At 45.4% G+C, this 20,000-nt stretch overlaps 1 protein-coding gene across 1 annotated transcript in view; it reads left to right on the top strand.

Annotated features, from left to right (window-relative positions):
• Positions 1 to 20,000, top strand: part of dcc (DCC netrin 1 receptor) — a gene marked incomplete at both ends in the record, with an annotated part of 145,567 nt that overhangs the window by 18,314 nt on the left and 107,253 nt on the right. Inside the window, 3 exon segments of the mRNA XM_084442525.1 lie at positions 2,864 to 3,151; positions 8,059 to 8,209; positions 8,743 to 8,879. Coding sequence (XP_084298651.1) covers positions 2,864 to 3,151; positions 8,059 to 8,209; positions 8,743 to 8,879 — 576 coding nt within the window.

The following is a 20,000-nucleotide window of genomic DNA, read 5'->3' as shown; positions in this document are numbered from 1 at the left end:
ACGTTACACAGCTAGCTCGGTGGCACCTGTTGCTAGTTAACGTTATGATGTTTTCGCACAATACATTCATGCCTGCGGGGGGGAGGCTCTCTCTGCATTATCCACAAATTTAGTATACATCTCTCACATTATTTATTTTGATTTTCTGACCTTTAAAATCACGTTTCATTCATAAAAACCATAGAAAATTCTAAAATAAAATAAAAAGTTTTTCCTTTTTCTTTTGTAACCATCCCTCCGCGCCTCCCTTGAAGTTCTTTTGGGCCCCCCAGGCGAGGCGCGCCTCTCAGTTTAGGAACGCCTGTTCTAAAGGACTCGGGTACTGTGGAACTCCGATACAGGAAGGCCATAAAACCCTCTGATGATTGGCCGTGCGTGGCGCAGCATGGCTGTATTGATTCCTCTCTTCCCCGGCTCCTTTTTCTCTGAATGGTGGAGGAGGGTGGTTGATTGAGGCCTATTGAGTTTCGGCAGGATCTCTCTCATCGAGGCCTCTGATGGCTGCTCAGGTCCTACTGTCTTTATCCTATCCGCAGTCAACAGTCCCCAGACCTGTGAGAGAGCAGGCGCATCTTCGCCGCCCCCCCTCCTCCCCCAGGCTGTCCGGGAAGAACAGAGGAGCTCTGTGGGCCGCCAGGTCCCTCCGCACACCATCATGTCAACAGTGTTTTGTACCGAAGACCTCAGGTTTCAATGATGGGCGATGTTTAAAGTGGATTTTCTTCCGTTTCTATCAGGGTTAGTGAGTCAAAGACACTGGCTAGACTATTGGTCCAGTACTATACTTTTGTAAACATTACCAAACTAAAATGAACACCATGTTTCCCAAAACATCGGTGCTGCCCGTAGTTCGGGAGGTAGGGCAGTCGGCCGGGGATCGCAAGGTCCCCGGTTTGATCCCAGTTCCAGGAAGTGTGCCTTGAATAAGACACTGAACCCCAAAATCGCTAACGGTGGCACAGTACCTAGAACTGTCGCCTCACAACAAGAAGGTCATGGGTCTTTCTGTGCGGAGTTTGCATGTTTTCCGCAAGGGTTCAATACAACATGCAGAGGAACAGATGCCGTTCAGTCCTGTCTCTGACCGACTGAGCACTTGGTCTTGGTCCCCGGGCGCCGTGAACGATGGCTGCCCGCTGTTCCTGGCTGCCCCCGGAGGAGGACGTTTGGATGGGAGAATTTCCACCGGCGACTACTGAAGACGTGTGTGTGTGTGTGTGTGTGTGTGTGTGTGTGTGTGTGTGTGTGTGTGTGTGTGTGTGTGTGTGTGCGTGCGCGTTGTGTGTGTGTGTGTGTGTCATGTGAGTATGAGTGAAACATGCATGTTTTACTCAATGTGTGTCCAATAAAGACTGTATGGTCCCTCAAGGTCCAGAAAATGACCCAATCTGACCTCAGACGAGGCACAGAGGTCATGTTCAGTAAGGATGGTGACTGACAGCCCAACTCAAACTGAATAGAAGGCTACCACGCAACAGAGTGAGAGAGGGACAGAGGGGGCATGAGGCATCGAGTGACTGAGTGTGTGTGTGTGTGAGTGTGCGTGCGTGTGAGTGTGCGCGCATGTGTGTGTGTGGGGGGGGGTCTGGTTTTCTGGGCCCCATCCAAGCATGGGCCGTAAGAGAGAATGAGAGAGAGAGAGAGAGTAATTCCATGAGTAATTCTGCTTTACTCTAAGTGGAAGTTTAACCCTCTTAAGTGAAAACCCCCTAGAAGAAAAGGCCTCATTAAGACTACTTGGTTCATCAAAGCTGTGAGAGCTCTCTCAATGTTTCATGACTGTACATGGGGCAGAAGTCTGGCAATGATGACTCGTCTGTGGAAATTTCAGTCTGTGTCTTTCAGCTTCTAACAACTTTGCCCTCTTTCTGCTTGATTAGAGTCTAAGACTATGACTCCCGACTGTGGAGTTCCAAATGAAGCTTTAAAGGTCGATCGGATAAGCGATTTTGAAGAAACCAGGAAGTGCACTCTAGATTTACTTACCTTGATCAAATCTAACGAGTGATGCAAGAAGCAGTGCTCCGAAGTACGAGTGTGAAATGTCAAGGTGGCAGGAAAATTGACTAGAGCTCAACATGAATGAGGCTCAACAAACCTGATGACCTCTTCTCGTATTGTTGAAGGCTCCAAGAACAGACCCAACTCCACTATGTCTATATATTCAACAGTTTCAACATTGCACAGTTCTACCGTATAAACCGCCTACGCCATGGGTTCCCAAACTCCATCAATGTGGGCCTCCCCTCTGAAAACAGTGACACACCCGCGCCCCCCCAACCCCCCCAAATTTGTCCATAAAAAAAAAGACCTTTAAAATCACGTTTCATTCATAAAAACCATAGAAAATTCTAAAATAAAAACATGTTTTTCCTTCTTTTTTTTTCTAACCATCCCTCAGCGCCAGGGGAGGCCCGCCTCACAGTTTGGGAATGCCTGGTCTACGCATCAGCTGCCATTCAGATAATGTCATAATATCCCTCTATTCTGAGTATTGATGTATTTTTTGTTCTGATCTGACCAGTTCTGCTCCCGCTATGAGTCTACTGTAAGTGTGGACCCCACACTGTATTCAATACATTCAGAATATTGCAGAGATACTTTCCCGATACTATACTTCCCTTTGTGGGTATTGTTGTGTTTGCGTGTATGGTTGTGTCTTGAAGTGTTATTGTTGTAATTTATTTGTCACCTACTGTACCTGTACAGCACTTTGGTTGATCTAGGTCGTTTTAAACGTGCTTTATAAATAAAGTTTGACTTGAGTTGAGTTAATGAAGACAAAGACAAATAACTAAATATGTTTCAAGTTGACAAGAACTGTCATTTTAACTGTCATTTCTGTGTCCCTCCTCCTCTTCAGGACCGTTGAAGCTGGTTGTCCCCACGGAGTCGGTGTCGTCCTACCTGGGGGACACCGCCCTGCTCCGCTGCGAGGTAACCGGGGAGCCAATGCCCGTTGTGCGCTGGCAGAAGAACCGGGAGGACCTGCCGCTGACCTTTAACCCCGAGACCCGCGTAGTGGTGCTGCCGTCGGGGTCGCTGCAGGTCAGCAAGGTGCAGCCGCCGGACTCGGCCACCTACCGCTGCCTGGCGGACAACCCCGGCAGCGCCCGCACTGGCACGGACGCCGAACTACGGGTGTTGCCAGGTACCGTCGACCGACTTTACACGCCCGCTCTGCCTGGCCGGACATGGCCAAGTGTTTACTGCAACCGCTCGTTGTGTCGATTCGACCATCGTGAAAAGATAACGTGATGTGTTTTGATGTGTAGTGTAGTGTAGCTGCATCAGTGTTGCATTGTGATGTCAGAGTGCGCTGATTGGCTCCCGGCCGTGAGGAGGAGGTTCCTGGTTCCTGTGTTTATAGTTCACGCGGTGCTGCATGCTGGTGGGTAGCCCATCAATCATCGCCTACTGCCGGGGCCCTCGAGCATGACGCTTAACCCCAACACCAGCTAAAACGGGAATGTAAATAGATAGCTTCTCGCTGTGAGAAGGCGATTCTCACGTCCTGTGTTCATGGTGCGTGGCACTGTATGACAACATAATGTAATCATAATATATATATATCTATATATATATATATATATATATTATTTTTTATTTTATTTATTTAAACAGGTTATCTCATTGAGACACAGGGTCTCATTCTCAAGAGAGACAGTAGGTGCGTTTACATGACAAATATTTTTCAATCTGGTTGATTTCAAAACGTGGTTTCAGCTCGAGCGTATACATGGTATACAAATTAACTGGTTGGATGTTTACATGCGCAAACGAAACAAATGTTTCGAACGTGCACGCAGCCGTGAGTGATTGCGTTACGATGGTTACAAACAGCTGATTACGGAACTGTCGAGCGTGCCTTGATTAGTCAAGTCTTGAGCATGCGCAAAATGAACGCAGAACGCAGCATCAATCCGTTTCAAGGTATACATGACGGACCAAACGGTTTCGAAAAGCTTTAAACTACCTCCTTGAAAGCGATTGGAATTTCAATCGGGTTGGCCATTTCAGTCGGATTGAGGTGTTTATATTACATATTTTCAATCGGTTTGGTCTTCCAAACCTATTTGAAACCGATTCAAACTGTCCATGTAAACGCACCTAGTGGCAATGCAACACAAAGTTACAGACAGAGAGGAAGTTCAATACAGAGACAGATACAGTCCTCTGAGCTCACATGGTCTTCCTGTTGAGGCCACGTGTTGTCCAGTGATACGTTGATGCTGACAGAAGTATAGAGCCTCAGGTCATTGCAGACATTTCACGATTCCAGTTTCTATCTCAACCCGTGTGAGGTTCTAACATCCACCAGCTTGCTTCCTTAGGGCAGTGCATTGACCTTTACTGAGATCATTTGAATAGCCCTCATATTGCTTGTCCATCTCTATCTTTCATACTACATACAAATGTTCTTTATCAAATCAAATCAAATCAAACTTTATTTGTATAGCGCATTTCATACACAGAGGCAACACAATGCGCTTTACAGAGAGCAATGGGAGGGTGGGCATAGGTCCCACCCCTACATATTCCAGAGGGAAGCAAAAAAACAGTTTCATCCAGGGGCCAGAAAAGTGAGCTGTAAAAATTATGCCTTGACCTCTTTCAAAGAGACGATTGAGCAAGCTCCTGGAGTATGTTTGTCTATTGGCTAAGAACATATACAGGGCAGTACTTTAATATTTTTAGATATGATTGTACATTCAGTTTTATTTAAAAAAAAAAAAGTAGTTGGTTTCATTGTCAGACTCGGTGATTCTCCACACGGTGAGCATACTGTAGATGTGATGGGGTCGATGGATTCACTGCATAATCAGGTTCAGCAGAGCGAGTTCAGCAGTCAAAGGTTTCGGGCGGTTCACAGTTTGTGCTTGTACTGGCTGGCTTTGCAGGTCACAGGTCAGACATAATCAAACGAGCTGGAGAGAATCCCCGGCTGTGCTATCTTGACTTGTGTGCACTCTGTAATGTGGAATATGGCATTCACCAGCTAGTCTCTCGTTGTGAATGCAGACTCTCCATCCATGGTTATTATGCTGACAGATGTCTTGTGCCTGCGGTAGATTTGCCTGATTTTCAACTCGTGTCCAGGAATATATTAAAGCGGTCATTTTCCTCCTGCTTTCATCTAGGGCTTGCCTCGCATCGTCCCCGATTAGATAGTTGATCCTAATTCTCTACACCCTGAATGTTGCAAATTAGCTCCACCTTTGATATTGCCTTGTAGTCTTTTTCGTAGCCGTGACTCGTGCTGAAAACAGGCCACGCTGGGCTCCTGAATGGAGCTGCATGTTACAGTACTGCAGATGGCTGTGTGGTATTCTCACATATGAGAATTATTTTGGATAACCTGGTACACATTGTCCATTCACTGAGCCTTTCTAGTCACTGGTCTTTGCTCATTATGCTTTATTATTCATATTTTGCTCATATCCCATATGGAAAAGATATAGATACATTTGGCTATTTTTTTAAGTAATATATACAGTATGATAGCGAAACCACATACAGTGCAAGATCCTTAGTACATTTGTGTAATATGAAATCTATATAATTTGGGAACTTATACTAATATCATATATATGAAAGTAAATCCACATACAAGATCCTTAGTAATGTTGTGTAATATGAGCTGTTTCATGGGAGTCATGGGTGCGAGCTGCTGGCACTTTGGCGCAGTGGTTAAGTGTCACGCTAGCAGATCCGGCGTTCCACTCAAGGAGATAGCGGAACAAAAACACAATTACCCCCTGGGGATCAATACAGTAAATATTTCATTCAGAAACGCTGACGTTGTACATTGATTACCGTTTATTGCCGCGAATGGAATACAGTTCAGTTTGCCGCCGATGGCGCCGCTTCTTAATACTTCCCTGGATTAGCTGAGCAGCATACTAAGCCAAAACAGGGACCCCCCCCCACAGGGACACAGAACAGGTCAAGGTAGATTAGAACTACTATTTGTGTACTTGTCTTGTCTTTTTTAATCCTGTTCCTAATCCTGTTCCTTGTTCTTTGTCCTTGTTCGCATAACTCTTTTTTATTTTATTCCCCATCCCCATCCCCTAGGGGGCTTTTCCCCCCACCTAGGCCGTTATTGTAAATAAGAGTTGCTCTTAATTAACTTGCCTAGTAAAATAAAGGTTGATGATGATGATGACTACAACACAGCACAGACCAGGGCAGATGCAGAGGGGAGGTGACGGGCAGCAAGGGCATACGCCCAAAGGGAAAAGAACAACAAGGCACAGAAATCCTAAAACAAAGGACAATGGACTACAAATCCGGGTCGGCCCAGGAGCCACGACAGAACCAGGAGGGGGGAGGCAGGGGAGACCGGGGAAGGCGGGGGAGGCAGGGGAGGCGGAGCCGAGCTGGCCAGCCAAGCGGTGAGGACGCAGCGCTGATGTAACAGAGAGCAGCGTACTGGGAAGTCGTTTAAATAGGCCGCCTTGTAGTGAGAACGGGCTGTGATTGGAGGATGAATGATTGAGAACGGGCTGTGATTGGAGGATGAACGATCGAATGACTGACTGAAAGTCTGATTTGTTCAGCGGGCTGTCAGCTGATTAGTCACATGATCCGTGTCAGTGCTGGAATTTTAGATTTGATAAAACAAAAAATCTAACAAACATACAATCTTTATACTGTATGAACATACGGAAAACATAATTTGCCATGCATTTCAAATATGAGCAGCATACATAATTCTTGATTCCTACTTAATTATTTTGTATGAGAACAATGCGAAAAGGGCCACTTTCAGGAGTAAATCATAGTATGAGACATATAAGTCTTACAATGGCAAATTCTTCTATGTTTTTTCTATTTCTTTTCCATATATTTTACTATCAAGCATTATTATTCATCATGGCATTCTCTTTGCTCTTTTCTCAGAGGTCATAATGATGCAGAATATCAAATTCGAGCCATTCTGTCTCACTTTTAGAACAGATGTGTTAAAACAACAGGTGTTAACACACGGATGTGTTAGAAATACACAACCTGTGTTATTCTTTCCTTAAACTTAACACATAGATGTGTTAGAAATATACATCATGCTTTGTTTTTAACATCTGTTCTACACTAAGAGTGCTGTACAGCATAGTGAAAGCGATTGGTTCCCTTGTCGCATGGATATGATTGGTCCAGTGACCGAAGGCCTTTACCCATGAGTGTGCCCTTTGTCCTGCCTGAGTCTTACTGGCTCTGAACAGCTCTGCACACTTTTAACTAGCCATGTTGAGTCGCTCTGTGGACACTCCTAGAAACAGGCACGAGGTTACGGAGGGTCAGTCCATTTCATTTCTCATCTCAGGGGCAATTGCTCTGGAGTAGTGAACTCTTAGTCTGCTTGACTGGCCGGCTGTCAGATAAATCACTGGTTAGCTGCACGGTCACTGCTCTGTAGTCTGCGGGGATCCTCAATCAGACGTCCATTTAAATTGCAGGTATCGGAGTGAGAGATTCAGGTTGACTAGTCAGGAGTGGTACTGGCAGGAAGGTGGCTGAGAGGAGACCGAGACTGAAGTAGGGGATTGTGGGTAACTAGACCGAAGGCTTGGTGGGCGGGTGGAGTTGCTTGCTCAGATTGTATTCCCAGGAAGAATACAAATTGTTCCTAGCATGTACTGCCGTCATGCTCTGTAGATAGTAAACAAACAAAACTTATCAGAAAACTAAAATATTGCGTTTGAATATTTTTAATCTACTATAATGTTCTTAAAAAACAACAGTGTATAACAGTAGGTTTATGTGAGGATATAATCATATCCTGCAGAAAAGTCATATTACTCATATACTTAATATGAGTTTTCTGCTGGATATTACTATATTCTCACATAGATAGTATATATAGTATATACTGCAGTGTATATTCTTCTCATAAATACCTGCACTTCAAAATGGTGCCTTGGGCCTCTGGACGGATATCGAGCCTTTGGCCTCAGTTGTGTTCACGCCGTGTTCCCTGGTGCTGTGTGTGTGTGTGTGTGTGTGTGTGTGTGTGTGTGTGTGTGTGTGTGTGTGTGTGTGTGTGTGTGTGAGCAGAGCCTGGCGTCACCAGGAGACTGGTGTTCCTTCAGAGGCCCCTGAGGACCACGGTCCTCCAGGGGAAGGACGCAGTGCTGGAGTGCTCCGCCTCCGGCTTCCCCACCCCCTCCTTCTACTGGATGAAGGGCAGTGAGGTGATCCAGAGCAGGTGAGTGGGGGCCAGTGGATCAAACCACTGAGACAGGAACGGGGGTGGGGGGTTGACGGATACAGTAGCCATATCAATAAAATATTAATGGACATGTACTGTACATTTGTTTGAGTTGATATTAACGTTAATGTGTTACAACATGTTAGTAACCTATAGGACCATTTGTAGAACCATATTATGTCATTTTAAGAGAGACTCAAACATGCTACATGGAGGAATTACAAACACTTTCTAACCAGGTTTTAGTTTGTTTTTTTTTTAAGAAGAAAAAAAGTGTTTTGTTCAAGGACAATCAACAATACAAGCTTACTCTGTTTACTGTAGCTATGGTTTGATGTGAAAGCCATTGTTCTTATGGATCAAACATCGACTCTCCTTTTTGTCACTTTTTGATTGGTGAGCAATAAAAGCTCAACTAATGGTTTAAAACTACCTAGTTCAGTGTAGAAACCTTAACAAACCAGTGTTACTTCCAGAGTTATGCGTCATGTCTCTCCCCATTGTCTCTCCCCGTCTCCCGACGTGTCCAGGTCCAAGAAGTACTCTCTCCTCGGGGGCAGCAACCTCCTGATCAGCAGCGTGACGGATGATGACCTGGGCTCCTACAGCTGCGTGGCGCTCAACAGCAACGAGAACATCACGGCGGCCTGTGAGCTGTCAGTCCTGGGTGAGTCCCGGAGCACTCTGGGGAAATCTCTCTCCGCACGGTTCGGCTCCTCCCCTCTTTCCCATCCGCCTCGTCAGCGCATCCTCCATCACGCTCGCAAAAAAACTCCTCCATCCCCCTCTCCTCCATCTCTCCATCCCCCTCTTCTCCTGTCAAAATGAATGGTTTCGCTTGAGGGACAGCCAGACTTTTTTGAAAAACGCCAAACATCATGAAAGATTTATTGAGTCTCTGAACTGTTAACGAATTATTTTATCATCTCCGGAGATTAAAGGATTGGTGATTTGTCTCGCTTTGTAGGTTTGTATATGTTATTTGTACACAGAGGGTATTGTAGAAACACAATAAAAGTATTAAATAAATGTCCATTCTTCAGTTTTGAAGAAGTAGACATGTTAAATTTATTTTCAACTTTTAGTTGGCCTACTTGGCTAAATAAAAATCTGATATTGATTCCCCACGCTGGATTCGAACCGCAGTTCTCTGACTTGACAACGCACCTGACACAACCCCTCTATAACCACTATACTACCGGCAAGTTGGCGAGTCAAGGGCACGGATGACCGGTATTCATTCTGAGAAGTGACGTACTACAATAGCAATAGCTAGATACAGGTTCTGACAAATGTTCTGAGGAACAAATGTTTGCTTGAGAGTTTTGCACAATGCATGCTGGTCAATTGAGTCTTTCAAAACAACAGCCCCTGTAACTTATTACTAAAAATAATGACATTTTATGGTTTGGTTTCAGTTCATTGTAAACAAGACACATATTACATGTGTTTAGAGGCTACAAAATCAAAGACTTTAATTTTTTTCTTTAAGAACGGAACTTAGGAAGATAATGGTGATTGGAGCCTGTTATTCACTTACAATAATAGGCCTAATGTTTCAGCTCGAATACTCAAATCATACTGTTTTAGCTCACTTATTGAGATATGATATTCAAAAATGTCTAAAATATTGATATTAGCTAAATAGTTAAAGACTCCTGATGCTGGAAAAAAAATCTGCACATTTCAAAAAGCAGAAATTCACAAATCAACCACTGCTACAGCTGAAAAAAAATGTCCCGGAAACTTTATTTTCAAACATTTTTCGCCATGCTTCAGCAAACACATAACTCAGATTCAGCTAGCAGCGGTGTGGAGGAGACCCTCAAATAAAAGTTCCGATAGGTCTTATTAGAATGCAGACTGGTGATTCTAACCGCTGGCAGCGTCTGAGTCATTCAGGCTCTGTCCTCGCTCATTTGAATATCTCCGCCCGGCCTCGGCAGAGATGGAGAGCTGAGTCAGTGAAGGTTTTACTAGTCCCAAATGGACACATCTACATCAAACAATGATCTCATTCATCTCAATGATCTCATTCATCTCAATTACCAATAATAATTGTTTTGTATTAAGATGGCAAGGTCAAACTGTAAAGGCAGTCATGAAGGAGAAGTAACTGATTCAATATTCTCTGACTAGTAAATACACAAGAGGCATTTGATCAAAGCTTATTTAATATGACGATTCAATTCAATTCAACTTTATTGCAGACTCACGGTCCAGATAAATAGCAAGACTCAACATACAATACAATGAATAACATATAAAAAATTATCATAGTTTATAGTAATGTCTTACATGTACCAGTCATGTACCAGTCTCCCCAGCTGGGATTGGTAGCCTGTAGTACTAAAGCTTATGTTTGATAAAACCAAGATAATTACATTTTAGAGTCATTAAGCTGGCAAATACATTTAAACAGGTTTCTTAAAATTTCTTGTAAAGTATCAACATCTACAGCCAGAAACATTTCACTTGCAAATCATCTAAGTCTGTTGAGTAATATTCTCATGGCGTCATTATACGCTACTTGAATTCTCATAAGCTTGTTTTTTTGTAGTTTGACCACAAGTGTGCAGCACACTGGACAATATCCAATGTAACAGAGGAGGTAAAAGGTGATTTGAGAGGGATCTTTTTCAAAGCATTGATTCCAGGCTCATTAATAATCGCAAAATCTACATGACTCGTCCGGCGTTTTTTTCTCTTCAATTAATCGCTCTCGATGTCATTAGTTCCACTTTGCAGGGGGTAGATCACACAAAGCCCTTTATTTCAATTAATCCAATTACACTGTTACTGAAGGATATTACACATGTAACACGGGCAGTGCTTTCAATACCTCATTTTCAAGCAACAAAAGAAAGGACCCCATATTGCTCCGTACACACTCCCTCTCACAGACATATTCATTGAGTCTGAGCTCATGGTGGCTCTTTCTAAAGCAGTTGTGTGGGCGCTATCCCGCTGAGATGCAGAATATAGCGCTAATATCTGACTAAAGATTAATCTATCTCATCCGTTTAACACATTGAGGACAGGCATATTGGCTTTCTTACAGATTAACACGAATCCAATACAAAGTTATAATTAGATCACACTGGGGCCTTGCATTGTGAAAACTAGTCACCTATAACAAAGCTCTGGTAAGGCTATTGATCTGTCTTCACTGTGTTTCCCTGTTAGTCCCACTCATCCTCGGAATGGCTGAACTTTAGCAACTTTTCTCTATCAGCATGGCTACAGTATGAGACAAGCACACCGGTCATACTGTATGTGCATTATCCAATAAGATGCTACCTCTGATGTTTTGCCTGTAGTGACACAGTTGGAGTGGCCCCACTATAGCCACTTTTCTCTGTCAGCATGGCTCTGTGACAAGCCCACCATACACGAGATGATCCAAAAAGCTGCTATCTGTATGATGTCTAACAGCCAGTAGTGACACGGCAGCTATCGATCAATCATACTGTAGCTAAGCTCAATGGCACCTTTGTGGCAACTTCTCTCTCTCTCTCTCTCTCTCTCTTTCTCTCTCTCCCTCTCTCTCTCTTTCTCTCTCCCTCTCTCTCTCTTTCTCTTTCTCCCTCCCTCACTCTCTCTCTCTCTTTCTCTCTCTCCCTCTCTCTCTCTCTTTCTCTCTCCCTCTCTCTCTCTTTCTCCCTCCCTCTCTCTCTCTCTCTCTTTCTCTCTGTCCTTCTTCCTCCCTCTTATTCTTCCTCTCTCTCTCCTTCTATCTACCCTGATAAACTGTCCTCTATTATTTCCTGGAACTCCCAATCTGTTCTGTTACGTTTATTTTAATGTGTTTCATTCTGTTTATTCTGTTTGCTCTCAATGGTCTCTCGTGTGTGTGTGTGTGTGTGTGTGTGTGTGTGTGTGTGTGTGTGTGTGTGTGCGTGTGTACGTGTGTGCGTGTGTGAGTTGTTTGGGGAACTGCGGCCGAACGCCAACGTCGTTTTCTCTAATCTAAACAACCACACCCATTGTAATCAGCATCGTTAATGTAACAGGTGCAGATTGAGGTGCATTGGCAAAACTGTCAGCCTAGGTCCTAGGACATACAGGCCGGTCGTTAAGAGGGTTCCAGCATCGGGGGTTTGCCCAAAATGGGGGCTAAAAACCTACTGCTCTGTCTCTGCTGTTATTGGCAGCCACCATACGTGGTGTGCGTGTCTCTGTGTGTGTGTGTGTGTATTTGTGTGTGTGTGACTGTGTGTGTCCCAGTCAGTCAGCGTGGGCCAATGCAGACCCAGTACTCTGCTCTGTTCTGGGGAAGCAGGGATGGGGAGGAGAGGGGGATGGAGGGATGGATGAGAGGGGGATGGAGAGATGGAGGAGAGGGGGATGGAGGGGTGGAGGAGAGGGGGATGGAGAGATGGAGGAGAGGGGGGTGGAGAGATGGATGAGAGGGGGATGGAGAGATGGAGGAGAGGGGGATGGAGGGGTGGAGGAGAGGGGGATGGAGAGATGGAGGAGAGGGGGATGGAGGGATGGAGGAGAGGGGGATGGAGGAGAGGGGGATGGAGAGATGGATGGAGGAGAGGGATATGGAGGAGAGGGGGATGGAGAGATGGAGGAGAGGGGGATGGAGGGATGGAGGAGAGGGGGATGGAGGGATGGAGGAGAGGGGGATGGAGAGGTGGAGGAGAGGGGAATGGAGGGATGGAGGAGAGGGGAATGGAGAGGTGGAGGAGAGGGGGATGGAGGGATGGAGGAGAGGGGGATTGACAGGGAGGAAGCATGAATATACGTGTGACTCATTCAGCTACTGGGTCAGGCTGGAGCTCAGATAGAGGAAGGGAAGATGGAGGCAACGGAAGTAATGGCTTTTTGAATAGCAAGAAAGAGAGAGGGAGGGAGAGAGAGAGAAGGGAGGAGAGAGAGAGAAAGGAGTAGAGAGAGTGAGAAGGGAGGAGAGAGAGAGAGAAAAGGGAGGAGAGAGAGAGTGAGAAGGGATGAGAGAGAGAGAAACAGAGAGAGAAGGGAGGAGAGAGAGAGAGAGAAGGGAGGAGAGAGAGAGAGAGAGAAGGGAGGAGAGAGAGAAGGGAGGAGAGAGAGAGACAGAGAGAGCAGGGAGGAGAGAGAGAGAGAGAGAAGGGAGGAGAGAGAGTGAGAAGGGATGAGAGAGAGAGAGACAGAGAGAGAAGGGAGGAGAGAGAGAGAGACAGAGAGAAGGGAGGAGAGAGAGAGTGAGAAGGGATGAGAGAGAGAGAAACAGAGAGAGAAGGGAGGAGAGAGAGAGAGAGAAGGGAGGAGAGAGAGAGAAGGGAGGAGAGAGAGACAGAGAGAGAAGGGAGGAGAGAGAGAGACAGAGAGAGCAGGGAGGAGAGAGAGAGAGACAGAGAGAGAAGGGAGGAGAGAGAGAGAGAGAGAAGGGAGGAGAGAGAGAGTGAGAAGGGGTGAGAGAGAGAGACAGAGAAGGGAGGAGAGAGAGAGAGAAGGGAGGAGAGAGAGAGAGAGAAGGGAGGAGAGAGAGAGAAGGGAGGAGAGAGAGAGACAGAGAGAGAAGGGAGGAGAGAGTGAGAGAGAGAGAAGGGAAGAGAGAGAGAGAGAAGGGAGGAGAGAGAGAGAGGAGAGAGAGAGAAGGGAGGAGAGAGAGAGAGAGAGAGAAGGGAGGAGAGAGAGAGAGAGAGAGAGAAGGGAGGAGAGAGAGAGAAGGGAGGAGAGAGAGAGGAGAGAGAGAGAGGAGATAGGACAACGCTGGGTGGTTGGAATCAGATAGACTCAGTCAACGCAGGATGCTTTTCTCTGACAGATGGTGAGCAGGAAAACACTTACAGTATGGTCATGATTTTGAGTTATTTTATAGTGCATTGAGCCCTACTGTAAATGGCTTACTTCTGTGTACAAGCTTTCGCTTCCTTCTTACCTTCCCATACTGGACCAATGAGATAAAGCCGGAGCTTTAGGTAACATGCTTTGCGCCGTCTCATTTTAAAGCTGCAAAGCAGTCAGCTGGTCAAGGCAGGTCGAACTGGTCATACAGGTAGACTGGTAATCCGCCGGATTTAAGCAGCAGACTCATACAATTGGATTTAGCTGCACATTAGTGAGTTTTTTCGCCTCTCTAAAAGGATTTTTGTAAGCCTGGCATCGCCAGATCACGTGAGCTCATTATATTTCACTCTGTAGATCAGTCTGGTCTGGTCTGGTATACGGTGTTGAGTCCCACTCAACACCATACACAGTAGGCCGGGACAGTCACAACGGTTTATCTAATATAGAGCGGGTTTAATAGAATGACTGTACCCGCTTGATAGGACGATAAGAAGACTGACCCACGTTCTGTTGATCTGATTGGTTGTAGGTCTATCCAATTGCGTCCAGAGGCATTTGCTCTGTGACCGTTGGTAACGCCCCCTTGGAAATCGAAAATAAACTAGATTTCTTTTTTCGAAATTGGTCCTGGGAAGCCGGGCTAGATTTCTGTGCCGTCGGTCTAGGCTTCTTCATCAGTTTACCTGTCAGGAAAATGTTTCACAAGTTGCCTGCAGTAGCTAATTTCAGAGAGATGAAAGTTGTCATCGTTCAACAAGCTCTGGGAGAAGAGTACAAACCACCTTGCTTGGGTCGTTTGGCAGCTCGGTACCATAGCCTGGTGCCTGGTTAGAGGAGAGGACACACTCTAATAAACATTAATTAAAAATACAAGAAATTAATACAGAATTTGAGGAGAAATTACTAAATACCCATGAAATTATCTGTCCATGCAGCAAGATAAATTTACTTGATAAGAAATCTTAAAACAAGCTGGTTCGAGTCTAGAAATAAGATAGAAACTAGTAAATAACTTTTATAACAAGATAACTAATCTCATATTTCCAAATCTAAGATTTTAAATCTCGCCAAGCGCAGAACAATTTGCTGTGAAGCCCCATTAATACGCAGGCAGAACTGCGGCCCGCTTCATGTGCTCGCTAGGACCCCTGCACCAGCGCACCAGTTGGCAGTCGAAGGACTACCTCTCCTTTGGCTTGGCTCCCCATCTGGGTCCAATCCTCTCTTTCATTATCGTGTCTGTCAGACATTTTGTACTGCATACCCATTCCAGCAAATCAAACTTTTTCTAGTGCTGTAGTTGGAACTGCCCGGTCATGTTGATCTCTTGTATACTCCACTCCACTCTTACCCTCGTTCTTGGGTGAGAGGACAGGAGAGGAGATAGTATCATCCTTGTCTGTTTCAGCCTCTCTCGTCCTCCTCGGCCACATATAGTAACTGTAGGTACCATGATAAAGACGACGGTGACTCGACGGTATGTAGAAATGCGGGACACGCCAGACATAGATAACTGACATGTAACACCTGAATTTCCCCCCTCTGCTGGGTGTTATCTTACAGTATCTTACGTTTACATCAAGTGAGCTGTGAGGAATTCTCTTCTTCTTTTTTTTTCCAGACCCCTGGGGGAGGGGTCTTTATTCTTTTCATATCGTGAGCGGCGACACACACATGCAACTTTCAGGCGTCGCCGGTGGTCATTGTCTCCTGTATTTCCTCCATCCCAGCCGTCCCCCTCCAGGGGCAGCCAGGAGCAGTGGGCAGCCATCGTTCACGGCACCCGGGAACCGAGTCCAAGTGCTCAGTCCAGGTCTTGGTCAGGGAACGGACTGAACGGCATCTGTTCTTCTGCATGTTTTTCGTATTCGTTCTTTGGGAGGAAACCCTTGCGAACACAGGGAGAACATGCAGACTCCTCACAGAGAGGCCCGGAGACCTTCTTGCTGTGAGGTGACAGTACTAGGTACTGCGCCACCATGACGCACGTGAGACATTTTGGGGTTCAGTGTCTTGCTCAAGGACACTTTGCTTTGCTTTGCAGTACTAGGTACTGCGCCCCAACCGGCCGCTCTACCTCTCGAGCTACGAACTGTGACTTCCCCCCTCTGAACAGCACTGAGGCGTTTCTCAGAGGTACAGCAAACCACCTCTCTTTAAGTAGACCTGAACACATGCAGTACAACATTTTTATTGTTTTTATTTATATATTTCCTTCTTTCTTTCTTACAGTACAGTGCAGTACTAACAGATATCTGTCTGGAAGAACAAAACAAGCCCGTACTCTTTCAACTGTTTCAAAACACAAAATGTCAAAAAGCAAGTTGATGCATTCGCATGTCAGAATGTTTTTAGCAATGTTGGTACCAGACACTAGTCTCACCTCAGAGGCTTGCCAGAACTCCATCTCCCAGCTCTTTAGGCAGGTCTCTGATGGTTTTAGCGACAGAAGAGCTTTTATTCTAGAGATGGGAGATTTTGTTGAAACCATGAGTTTACGACAACACTGGGGCATCCGACCACTGAATCTTCTTTTTGTGGTTTAAGAAATGTAATCCTGTAGCCTTTCATATTCAATTCAAATCAAACCAAACTTTATTTGTATAGCACATTTCATACACAGAGGCAACACAATGCACTTTACAGAGAGCAATGGTGGGGTGGGCATAGGTCCCACCTCTACATATTCCAGAGGGAAGCAAAAAAACGTTTCACCCGGGGGCCAGAAAAATGAGCTGTAAAAATTCTTCCCTGAACTCTCTCAATGAGACGATCGAGCAAGCTCCTGGAAAATGTTTATCTATTGGCTAAGAACATTTTCAAAGCAATAAACATCGGCTAAATTGACTTACTGCTTAGTGTGTTTCTAGTTGCAATTATCTACATGTACTAAAATATCAAAAAAGGAAAGAAATCAAAGACTGATAGTACACCTGTCCACTTTTCCCAGGAGCCACTTTGCCGTACGATGATATTTCACCTTGAAGGCCGTGCGCAGAGAATGAATGAAGTGTCACAGGACCAGTGACCATGATGGGGATAATGAATGCTTGTTATTTTCTATAATAATGACTTCAATGCGTCTCATTATGGCTTTTAGCAGACCTATTAATTTAGCTAAGACAATGCCAATATATCACTCTACCTTATTACTCTCTGTTAGTGTAGCCGTTGGTCTGTATGATATTTGTGTAAAATAACTCTCGGAGGCAGTATGGATTTGACCTACTTACTACAGTCAGCGGATATTGACGTGGCTCCATCTCCCCTCGTCCGGGGTTTACCCGCACGCCGGCGCGCTGATACAGTTTCATTGGTTGATGTGCTTCTCATTAGGCAGCAGACAGTAATTGTCAGGAGCGACTTAGCGCTCTCTCTATCCGGTGAGGGGCTGCAGAGGGGGGAAATTATGATTAATTACAAACCCCCCATGTTAGTTTCAGCATGTTAGCAAACACTTAAGAGGCTGCCAGCTCCCTGCCGAGCACACTCACCAGTCCATTCCTCTTCCGATAAAGGTAAACCTCCCGAAAGGAAAGTTGGAGAATATCTTGCTTCCGGAAGTATTTCCGCCTGGAACGGGCTGCAAGGGCGGGACATACTTTTAGATGAATTTCATTGGAGCGTCATCGAGCGGGCGGGATATTCAACACTTGAGGCTGCAGAGTAGTTGACGTTTTGATTGACAGGGTGTATGTCGTGAGATTATTGGCCTAAAATCTAATGTACCTGGTGTCGTAATTGCATGTGACCTACCGTTTTCCAGGAAGTAAGAAATTATATACTTTGATATAAGATTACAACAAAAGTAGAATTTTGTTATTTTTTTGGCATACATCGTTGAATAGGTGAACACTATGACCAATTATCTGAACCAAAATGGGACAGAATGCTTTTTTCATTTCTGTGCGACTTTAAAAGCAAAAGAACCAGGCCAGCTCCAACCCGGCTTATGGCTGCTGGTCGTACTTACAGCTGTTGTTTTTTCATAGTTCTGGGCAAATTTTAGTGCCTGTCCTATGCACTTCCCTTTAGGTGGTGAAGTAAGTAGACCAAGACAGTGTCTTATCTGGACATATCACCAGGTAGCATTAGCATGTTATGTGCCATGAACATATTGGATGAAATTTCTGGCTTAATATTAGCTATTCTTTTAAAGGGATAACACAGTGAAAACCTTACTTTCTGGTGTTTTGTATGATGTTGGTAGAGTACATAGGGGCATTGTGTGAACACCATCAAACTATCACATTTGTGTGTTCTTTAGTTTTGGAGAACTAGTTGATTTGATGGGATCGGCCTAGTTGACTTGTTGACTTGAATCGGCCTTGTTGACTTGAATCAACCTAGTTGACTTGAATCGGCCTAGTTGACTTGAATCTTGCTCTGATGTCTACTTTCCTGGACTATTTCCGTTCCAGAAGCTCTTTGATTTCTAATCACACGGTGTTCATAGCAATTTATATCACACGATTGTTGGTATTCACAGTTTTCAGTCAACAGAAATCGACGGACAGCCCTCTGGTGTCGGTCACAGTTTATCGTCATTTGAAATTGAGCTTCAGCAACTGATCTAAATGAGGGTTATATCTGAGCTCCTGGTGCTTTTGCAGGCCAGGTCAGGGGTCGTGTGCGAAGGTCACGCCATGGGAGAGCAACATGGGTAACGGCAGGATCACACCAAGCTTTTCATGCTCAGTTACAAGCGTCACACCGGATTATAACCGTGTCCAATCCATTTTGGCCTCTCATCTGATCTTTATTTGACCATAATGGGCTGTCTCCACCACAGATGCAGCCAGTCAGAAGGTCAGTTAACGGGCACGGTCTACAAAACCATGTGGGAGCAGATGACGGGGTAGGACTGATTAAACGGATTCGGCACAAATAATTGGCGCTATTCGTCTCCAGCTAACGCCCCCCCCCCCCCCCCCCCCCCCCCCCTCCGCCAACAAACTTAAAAGGACTCGGCAACATGTGACATCTCATGACACAAAGATGAACACAGAACTATTCACAGCAGCTGAGGGTTCAAAGTGAAAACACCCGTCGAAAACTGGAAACTTCTGAACGATGTGCATATTCATACAAAAAGCTGCATAATTCATGAAGAGCAGCATCAAAAACTAAAACTAAACAAAGCGGCCATCTAATGAATGCGCACTGCAAGAGCATCCCGATGTTTTTCCAGCGAGCCGGACAAACTTCTTTCTTCGAGCTGCGATCCTTGAATAACTGATAAGGTGTCGTTGTACAGTGACACGCAGCTCTGCCAAGATGTCGTTAATTGCGGGCGGGATTGCAAATTGAAATTCCAGGCTCGGCCACGGTCTTTATCACAGCTACACGGAGCAGGTCCCCGAGCATTAACACGGGGCCGCCTACTGTATTTACCCAGCCGACAAGCCTCTGCAGGGGGCGGCCACCCCACTTAGGGAGAAACCGTCCCCAAACAAACACTAGTCCCCAGACGGAGGGGGGGGGGGGCTGGGGGTCGGCCATCTGAAATGTCACCAGCGGTGCAGCAGCCTGTCACCGTAACCCCCCCCACCCCCGCCCGGGGCCCCATCTCTCTGCAGGGGACGTCATTACGGGGGCACCAGGCCCAGAAAACCACACGCCAGATGTTTATTTAGATGAGAGATTCAGAGATTTACATTTCAATGGAGGAGAAAGTCATTACGGCCAGCTCGCGTTCGCACTGTTTGTTTTGTCATGTTAATATACGTTACCAGAAGAGGCGTATGGGGGTCATTTCTGCGGTGTTCTTGCTGTATTTTTTTTTTAATATAAAATCCTGATTGCATGTGTGTGTGTGTGTGTGTGTGTGTGAGAGGGAGAGAGAGAGAGAGAGTAGATGACGGTATGCCTTCAGTCATTAGCATTTGAATGCTCACATTTAACTGCATTAGAAGTGATGTGCTTTCATGTTCATGCTATTATCTGGAATATGCCACGATGTGGCTCTTCATTGTAGAACATGTCTCATGAAAAGGTGCTTGTTGCC

This window comes from Borostomias antarcticus (genome assembly GCF_949987555.1).
Source record: "Borostomias antarcticus genome assembly, chromosome: 8".
In the NCBI taxonomy this organism is placed as follows: domain Eukaryota; kingdom Metazoa; phylum Chordata; class Actinopteri; order Stomiiformes; family Stomiidae; genus Borostomias; species Borostomias antarcticus.
Note: the sequence above shows the minus strand (reverse complement) of the source record. Positions and strands in the feature narration are given on the sequence as shown.